A 10,068-nucleotide genomic window follows, 5' to 3' on the forward strand; every position below is an offset into this window, starting at 1 on the left:
CTAGAGAGCCGCAGTCCCTCCATCTTCCTCATCATCCTCCAAAAGGTACTCGCTGATTTCCATCTTCATCTGTGATCTGTGGAAAGAAACGGGTAAGTCTCATATATACAGAACGGGTACAAGCTCAACAAAAAGCTACAACTCCAGTGATATTTAGCAGAAGGTTGTTTCAAAATAGCTTCACAGTCATAAACGGGACAATAACTGGTAGTGTCAATGGTGCACAGTTCATCAATTATGACAGGACTTCAAGTTCAGCTGTAAAGCAGCTCTACAGAAGAAAACTGTCATTGTTCAGTTCAACGTTGATTCAATTTAGTTAAATAACTGTCAATGTTGCAAAGTTCATCAATTATGAAACAAGTTCAATTAGCAGATCTACAGAAGACAATCATTGTATTCTCATCTGATGGGGTCAGGTCTTTGTGTCACAACAGAATGAAATTTTAAGTCTTAAGTGGAGTCTTAAGTGGTCTTCCATAGGAGGAGGAAAATCATTCTGGTTTGGAAAGGGTGAGTAAATGACAACATTTTTTTTTTTTTATAAATGATATATTTAGGTTATGGAGCAGAATTTCCCACCTTTTCTGTCGTTTTTCTGCCTCTGTTATGATGTAAGGTGGAAGAGTGTTTGTTGCTACCTGCAGGAGAGAGTAAGCTCATCTATTATTGACATTACTGATACATATTTATAAGTGGACAGTTGACATTTATTTCCCTAAAATAATGTTGATTCAGAATGTATATGAATGTTCATGTAAATAGTCCTATCATGCAACACATTTTTGAAGTACAAATATTCCATATAGTCTCTAAATTGATATAAGCTCATAATATTTCAAATTTGAATATTACAGTAATTATAAAAATAAATGGAAAAATACTGTTTTATATGACATTACATGTGAAACTGCTGGACACTGCTGTGATGCCATGTCATCTACCACATACCAAAATGAATTTGATGAATGCAGTACACGTAATGATTGGACCCATGAGTTCTGAGCTTTTCTCAAACTCACCATGTCCTTGATAGTGAGTCTACAGCTGTAACACAAGAGCGTCTTCAAGTCCTGATGTGAAGGCAACCTGAAATACAATTCAGAAAAATGGAAAAAGAGGCAAATCAAATCTTATAGCATCAAATGCATTCCAACTACTGACTCAGCTTAAGCTAAAACTTCAAAAAGAGCACAAATGGAGGACAAAACTCACCTGTTTGAGGAACAGCAGCCTCCAGGCCCACAACCCTGACCCTCTGTGCAGCACTGCTCTGCAGACTGTGCTGGTGCATCTAGAGACGGGTCCTGAAGTTTAATCTGAGACAGCTGCTCAGATACCAAAGTAGCATGGAAGGCAGAAGCTTTATCTGCAAAAAAAAAAGTTTGTTGATTAAGAATTATTCAAAACTCATAACCCTACTACAAAGACAGGCTTACGGTGGTCAAGCTGGTTTTTGGAACATGGTAGCTTTTTTGCATTAATGTAATAATCTGTTTTAAACTAGACTTTAAAATGGTAGGAGTAAAGGCAACTAGTTCACTGGAATAATTACACAATGACAGTAAAGTAACAATACAGTAAGTACATTTTGAATGGAATGCTACTAGAACTGTTATGCTTTTGTTGGTTTAAATTCTGAAATAACTGCTGACAGCACTATTTTTAGTCTTTTACAGTCAGTAGCGTGCCTGCAGCCAATCTGGCAGCAAATGACACCCACATCATCAATGCTCTTACTTTTTTTTAAAATGCATCTATTGTGTATTAATGAGTATTTTACCCCATAGATTTTATGTACTTAGGCAATACTCTGCAGTGCAATCTGCACTAGATGCATTTATTTCCACAGAGCTTGTATGTAAGTAAATTATGTAAAATGGGAGCGTTATGAGACAAATGAGCATAGGCAAGAGAGAGAGAGAATTCAATTATTTCCAACATGCACTCATCCAAGGCACTTTTACTTCATTAATGTTAAGTGGTTGAGACTTTGATGGAATTGACTTCCACTATGTGACTCCATGGGTTCATTGCGGTTTCTTTGACAGATTCGATTTCCACTATGTGACTCTGTAAGTTTGTGCAAGCCATTTATCCTTGGATGCAATATAACAAAACTGATTAAGGAAATATCCGATTAAGGAAAAATGCTTACATATTGGGAAAAAAAATAACATGGTAAAAAGGATCATCGGTCAATCTCAACTGCAAATCAAACTCTGAGTCAGGAATTGAGGACCATGTCAACGTGTGACATAAACATGACCTTTGTTAGGTGCATAACCTACCTACTTTAGTGTCGAGAGTACAGAGACACAGCAGGCACTTGGAGGCAGGTTCAGCGGTTTGACTTTGAGGGGGCATTACCGTATGAAGTTTCTCACTAGTTCTGGAGAAAAATCATTAAGACAAGTCAGACAAGCCGGTCCATTTAAATGCAATTATCAGAGGACACCAACTGAATTCAGGGTCAGAGCCATTGTTTTCAGATCAATTACCTGTAGATAGTGCTAACAGTGGAGGGGAAGTCAAACTGTAGGTTGGTGACGAAACTCTCCGTCAGTCGCTGGATGCTGGCTTTATCGTGGGTCTGAAATGAAAGAGGAGTTTACAGTTACATTAAACCACGAGTCAAGTCTCATATCCTAGTCACAAAGTCCAAAATCAGGATGGAAAGACTGGAATCAGATCTGTTGTTTCAGGTAACAAAGTTTCAAATCTACTTAGAATAACTAATGCTGGGAATTTGCGATGTCAATAGCTGTTAAAATAACCAAGACAGCTATCACACTAACTAAATACAGCAGTTTAGGCAGAGAGCATTCAGTCACCGGAATTATTGAATCAATTACGTGGGTTTTTAGTTAGTTTCAGACAGTCTTAGATGCATAACATCTGAAATATGAATGGCACAAAAGCTGCAAGCACTTTCTTGAACTGGCAATCAGATTAAATTGTAATCAGAAAGTCTATAGACATTTCCAGAATTTTCTGGACAACCTATCACAGACAAACACCGATGTGCAATTATTTGAATACGTTTTTTCAAATAATTGCAGAGTGGCTCCAGTGTATGCTCACGTCAGTACAGGACACAACTTAAAAGACATTAAAAGCCTACTGGGGGAATCCATCTAAAGCGCTCTAGCACACTTGCTGACTTGCTTGAACGTTAAGTAGGACGGGCCACATGGGAAATGAGCAGGAGGTCTGTGGTACCATATAGTCTTAAAAAACCTCAAATATGTTTTCTGAGGAAGCAGAAGGTGAACCAATCCTTCCATTACCAGAAATAAAAAATCTAAATAAAAAATATTTGATATAAAGAAAAAGAGACTATTTTGAATCATAACGATTTTTGCATAGTCACTTAGTGCTTAGTCAATTACTACTCTAATACTATTCAAACTCTCATTGTCAAGATGTTTTTCCTTACTGTAGAATTGTCATGAGAACGAGATATTTTTGAGCTCAACTTAACATGGTAACAAAAACAACAGGAAACACAGGCTATGATGAATCATCACATGTATCCTCAACTCAGCATTTCAAGTAGCATGAGAGATATACATGACTGAAAGCGTAATGATGTTAGCAGCAGAAGAAATGACAGTGATGTAAGAACCACTGAGAGATATTATTCTTTTCCTGATGACAGACTCTCACCTTGGTATCCAGTCCTGAGATAAAAACTGAGGGCACATTAAACATCCTGCTGTAGAAGGCGATCTCTTTGGAGGAATAGTCCCTCATGGGCCGCACTATCACCACATCCCCATACCGAGGATCGGAGAAACCCTACAAAACAGCTTCATGTTGATATAAGAAACATTTGGGCTTGTTTTAATCGTATGACAGCACAGAACAAACTTTACTCACCGTATCTGAAGCCAGTGCTGCTCCACGACCCAGAGCGATATTACTGAGCAGTTTAACGGCCAGTCGTGAGCAGCTATCCCCCATCATGACCTTTGAGTAGCCGTTCTCACGGGCAATGTGCAGAATCAGGTGCTGCCTGTACCAATAAACATTTACGAACTGAAATCTTTATAGCAGGGTATTGCTAAATAAAGCAATAAGCCCCAAGAAGCCGTGGTTTACAGTGAATTTATAACAGCTAAGGGGCGTTGTTAGGCACGACGCGAAGCGTTATAAATTCACTGTAAACCACGGCTTCACGGGGCTTATTGCTTTTATATAACGGTTATTCCATATACGTAGTAAGCAGGGATTGAAATTTACTTTTTCACTCACCAGCCAATTTGGCTACTAAATTTTTAAGTTACCGGCCATTCATAACTTCTACTAGCCAAAAAAAAAAAAGACAGAAATACACCAACAGTTTGAGGCTGTCTACACTGGGCGTGACAAAGCGACCGTTGCAAATCGTTTAGTCAGTACTAGGGGTGTGCGATATTGACAAAAAATAATATCCCAATATTTTCTGTGATTTTATCAATAAAGATAATTAGACGATATTTTGCTGAGTGTGTTATTGTGCTGATATCTTAAGGACTACCGTGGACAGCTGACTCCTTTATTGAACTGTTGTATAAAATAATTATCACATTTGTAACCATGCTGATGTTTTAAGAAAAAACGGCACTCTTCGTGTGATATTGATTAACTAAATGAATTGATATAAATATATACATTTTCTGCCTCCTTATCTTGAATTATGTGATCATTCTTAATGCATTATTAATAGACTGAATCATGCAGTGAAAGAACCACTCTAAATGCGCACGCGCACTAAATCCTGTGTCGGTCTAATCAGACTTCATCACGTCGCGTATGCACGCCTCTGTAGGTGTGTTTTGTTTAGCTTTTGCAATATACTCGATAATGTCATGATGTCTCACGAGTTAAGTATTTGCGCTAACCCTGCTCAGATTTGGCCTGCATGAACTTCCCCAAGAAATGAATGAGTGAACATAATTTACGAAAAGTAACTCGGCCGTTAAATTGGCTAGTGATTTGACAGCGTTACCCGCCACAGCTGATTTTTACCCGCATTTGGCGGGTGTTAATTTCAAACCCTGGTAGTAAGGTTTCACAGAATTAAACGGAGCAAATAAAGTGTAATGATATAAATAAAAACAGTATTCTTCCACCAAACAATGCAGTTCCTCAGAAACAGTTGTGGTTCCAACAAAGTGGTTGCTGAGCAACACAGAAGTAAACAAGGGTGTATGTTTGTAGTGTAATTTACAACAGCTTTGAACGCGGCTCAACCAATCAGAATCAAGGACCGGAACTATCCGTTTTATAATTCTTGATTATGATTGGTTCAGAGGTGTTCCAATGCATTTGATGTCAATAATGGCATTCTACTGTCATACATTTTCTGTAGTGCTATTATAGTTAACTAAAGCTAGTGTTAAATTATCGTAACTAAAATTTTTTTATTACTTAAACATTAACTGAAATATAAAATATACATAAAAAAAAAACGTATTTTCTCATTTTAAATTAAATTAAAATACTAAAAGTACTAACTGGAGTACTAACTGGATTAAAAGCATAGTGACAAACTCATTTTTTATTTTGTAAAAAAATATGTATAACTAAAAATTTAAATTATAGATATTGTTTTTTAAATAATAAACGAACATAAAAAGACAAAAGTACACATCAACATTGCTACATTTTTTTTACTAAAATTAAAATAAAAAATTTACAAATAAAATAAATTAACAAAACTTTAACAAAATATTAACAAAACTATAACAGTATATTAATGATACTAAAATAACACTGATGACCACCAAACCATATAACTGACCATTTTCTTCCGTATTTTATGGGAAAATATTCTAAAACAAGGTGTCCCAAACTGGGGTTTACAAAAGAAATACATGGGGTTTTTGAGTTGATAAGAAAGGTAAAAATTAATGAAAACAACATTTTAAATTAAAATGTTTTTAAAATGTATTCAATAATTGCAATAACCAGCATTACAGATTTGTGAACATGCGAATGTGTTGTTAAAGTATTAAAATATTTAAAAATCTCAATTTTTAAAAAAGAAGTCATTTCAAATATGTATTTTAGATCAAAGGATTTGGCTGACAAAAAAAAGTTTGCAAAGCCTTGTTCTAAAATGTAAAATCCCACATAGAGACTTCCGTTAACACATTTAAGGATGCAAACACGTTGATTTTGTATTTTAAAACGAATATTTTTCTAACAAGGTTAAACTAGACAAGTCTCTAAAATCTCTTAATGCTGTCATACAGAAAAAGAGAGAAAAAAAAGGGTAGGGAAACTAACCAACTGGCATGGCCCAAATAGACTAAATTGTCTAAATAAAAAGTGGACAAACACATCATTACTATTTAAAAAGCTGCTTAACTTCCACTAAAATCACTGTGAATGAATACCCAATACACAGTGGATAAGCCAGACACATCTCTTCTAGATCACTTCAGTTGAAGAGCGTAATATTAAAAGGACACATTACAGCAATATCCTCCATATACTGTCTTCTTAACTGTTAGTTATAGGCGATAAAAAAAGCTTCAGAGAATGCACTGAGTGATATTCATTGTGAAGGTAAATGTCGCTAATCACTCCATCACTCACGGTTCTATCCAGTGAAGCTTTAAGCTCCAAGAGAGACTGATTGTCTGACTCAACACTCAAACAGACTTCAAAGATCCAGATCTTCAGTGATGAATCAGTCTAATGTCACACAAAAGTGATCAGAGACAGGAGGGGTGAAGGAGCGCATGATGCAAAGAAAGACTATGAAAGCATCAGGAAAGTACCACAAAAAACTTGGGGAAGGTGACTCAGCTGAGCCATTGTCATTATATAAAAAAAATAAGTAAAACACAAAGTGCTAAAAAATCATCTTGTGCTTGGCACTTCAAACACACTTTTAAAGAAGTTGCTGCCTGTCAATCTATTCATAATTTAAAGTAGTTGAACTATAATCAAGTAAACATTTTGAGAAGTTAGCTACACTTAAGTAAGAGATAATGTACAGTTAGCCAGTCATTATCGCAAAATGTATCAAACAAAATGGTTTTATTTTGCGATTATGACTAGCTGGCTGAAAATTATTCCATGGTAACTCCATGGACGGAAAAATATTGATGTAAACTGAAATTATTGGTCACATTTTATTTTAAGGTCCAATTCTCACTGATGATGATGATGATGATGATGATAAAACCATTAACTACGACTTTTGCCTCAATAAACTAAGTTGCTGCTTATTTATAGTTAGTAAGGTATTTGTTAAGTTTAGGTATTGGGTAGGATAAGGGATGTAGAATATGGTCATGCAGAATATGTACAGAGAAAATACAGCTGAGCAATATCATGGTAATGTTTATGCTCCGAATATTTCATCTGCAATATGCATAATGCAATACTTAAATAATAATAATAATAATAATAATAATAATAATAATAACACAATAGGCTAATAAGTGAGAAAACAGTCGATGTCGATGGTAAAGTCAGGCTACTTGCTAGCTATATAAAAATATACAAAGTAACCTTGTTACATTAAAGAGCCTGCTTTAACAGATAAAAATAGTTTTGTTAGTAGGCTATATACCTTGGTATAAATTATTGCATTTATGAATCAGTGATATTTGTTACTTGAATATAAACCATTAATTTAGTCCTATGTTGTATTTTTGTAACAAATTAGATTAAAGGGGTCATATGATGCAATTTCATTTTTTCCTTTCTCTTTGGAGTGTTACAAGCTCTTGGTGCATAAAGAAGATCTGTAAAGTTGCAAAGACTAAAGTCTGATCACAAATGCAGACATGGTTTTATGTTTACGCAGCGCAATGCAACGCAATGCGTAAAAAGGCAGTATATGTCATTATAATCAGTAATTATGTCCCCACTGGATGCAACAAATGCCTCGTTTGTAATGGGTTTTCATGTTTTTGTGTCGTTGCTCCGGCCGGACACGGCATCAACACAGTATGGTGAGGGGCGTAACATTTCCGTCTCACGCTTGAGGTATTCGGCCAATCCAAACGCTCTGGATAGCTGGCCAATCAGAGCACACCTCGCTTTTTCAGACCGATGAGCTTTGTAAAAATCGACGCGTTTCAGAAGGCGGGGCATAGAGGAGAAACAATAATGTACAGTATGTGGAAAATAATGTGTTTTTTTTTTACTTTAAACCGCATAAACACATTTCATTACACCAAATACACAAAATAATGTTCTTTTTAGCAGCATCATATGACCCCTTTAAATAGCAACAAACAAGAACACGAACATGTGATATTAAACAATAGCCTGTTCCGAGAAAATGAAAATGTTGGATTTGGTGCTTGATGAAGCCACTGGCAATAAAACTTATAAAAACGTTGCACACCAGCAGATTTGCAAACTATAGAAGACAGGAATTTGGATGAGCGGCTTGCGTGCCATCACTTTTCCTCCAGATATTTGTAATGTTTTACGGAGGCGAAATAAATCGAATGTTCATTTTAACGGCATCTAGCACAAACGAACGTAGCCGTTGGCATGGACGGAGAGCTCCCTGAATTAGCATTTGTTATTCCTAGGGAGAATGTGTTCAATATTCTAATGTCACAAATCAAGCACAAACGAATTAGAACGATTTAGACTCACAGTAAAAAAACAAACAATAAAAAACGGTCTCACCATTTCAAATTAATGCTGCCTTGAAATGTAAGCTTAGTCAACTTGAAATATGAAGTTAGTGAAAACTTGGAGCTGACTAAACTTAAGATTTTAAGGCAGCACGAACACATTTTTATTTTATTTTTTTAACTCTGCGGCCGTGCTAAACGGGGTGGAGAGTAAAGTTTCTGTTATATTTAAGAAGAGGTCATGGTTACATTGTTTCTTTTAACGGCACAAACCAGCACAAATCGAGCACAAACGAACGGCACCGGTTTGGAGGGATTTGGCCCGTCACTGGCCCGTTTTGTATTTGTTACTTCTGAAGACGGGAAATAAATACAATGTAAATTTGAACGGCACAAATCGAGCACAAACGAATGGCACCGTTTTGGAACAATTTAGATTGCATGGGGTGGAGAGTGACGTCACTGTTCGTAAAAAGTTTATTTTTGTTATATAAAAGAAGCGGTCATAGTTACAAAGTTTCTTTTAATGGCACAAACCAGCACAAATCGAGCACAAACGAACGGCACCAGTTTGGAGAGATTTGGACGGCATGGGGTGGAGAGTGATGTCACTGCCCAGAATTGTTTTTGTTATTTCTAAGAAGGGGAAATATATTTGACGTTCATTTCAACAGCACAAACCGGCACAAATCGAGGACAAATGAATAACACCAGTTTTGTGTGATTTAGACGAACTGGGGTGGAGAGTGACGTCACAGCTCCCGAAAATATTTTGGTTATATCTAAGGAAGGAAAATAGATGCAGTGTTTGTTTTAACGGCACAAAGTGACGTCACAGCTCCCGAAAATATTTTGGTTATATCTAAGGAAGGAAAATAGATACAGCGTTTGTTTTAACGGCACAAACGAGCACAAACGAACTGCGTTGGTTTGGAGCGATTTGGACAACATGGGGTGGTGAGTGACGTCACACGGTCAAAAAAATAATGTTTAATATCTCAAACACCAAACCAGCACAAACGTTAATTTTTGCGGCACAAATCAGCACAAACGAATGGCATAGTTTTGGTGATTATTTCTTTTTATGGGGTGCCAACTTCACGGAGGTCCAAAACTTGGGACACCCATTCACGACCCCCCCCCCCACTTAAAAAGAAAGAAGAAAAGAAATAAAAACAAGGACACAAATAATCAGTGAGGAACTCATAGCTTAACAATACACCATGAGAAAACATGTTCGTGTATGTAAATGATTAATTCATATTAGTCTTTTTTTTTTTTACCGTTCTGCAGCTGTTACCTGGATAAGATAAATTTTACATTTTATTTTTTATTCATTTGCTTAAATTAGGACTACATTAAATCTAAATAATTTAGTATTATTTAAACTTTTTACAATGTCAAATTGTATTTGACATATATGCTTTTTTATTATGTATATATTTATGATTAATATAAATTATAAATGAAT

General features: G+C 35.9%; 1 protein-coding gene across 1 annotated transcript in view; it reads right to left on the reverse strand.

The window, feature by feature from the left end:
• Positions 1-10,068, reverse strand: part of ctu2 (cytosolic thiouridylase subunit 2 homolog (S. pombe)) — a 17,001-nt gene continuing 6,933 nt past the window's right edge. Inside the window, exons 8-15 of the mRNA XM_016453143.1 lie at positions 3,883-4,018; positions 3,670-3,801; positions 2,502-2,593; positions 2,292-2,392; positions 1,216-1,369; positions 1,023-1,089; positions 583-641; positions 1-76 (exon numbers count right to left, since the gene is read on the reverse strand). Of these exons, the coding sequence (XP_016308629.1) occupies positions 1-76; positions 583-641; positions 1,023-1,089; positions 1,216-1,369; positions 2,292-2,392; positions 2,502-2,593; positions 3,670-3,801; positions 3,883-4,018 (817 nt within the window). The remainder of the gene's footprint in view (positions 77-582; positions 642-1,022; positions 1,090-1,215; positions 1,370-2,291; positions 2,393-2,501; positions 2,594-3,669; positions 3,802-3,882; positions 4,019-10,068) is intronic.

This window comes from Sinocyclocheilus anshuiensis, unplaced genomic scaffold, assembly GCF_001515605.1.
Source record: "Sinocyclocheilus anshuiensis isolate Anshui unplaced genomic scaffold, SAMN03320099.WGS_v1.1 scaffold1317, whole genome shotgun sequence".
Classification (NCBI taxonomy): domain Eukaryota; kingdom Metazoa; phylum Chordata; class Actinopteri; order Cypriniformes; family Cyprinidae; genus Sinocyclocheilus; species Sinocyclocheilus anshuiensis.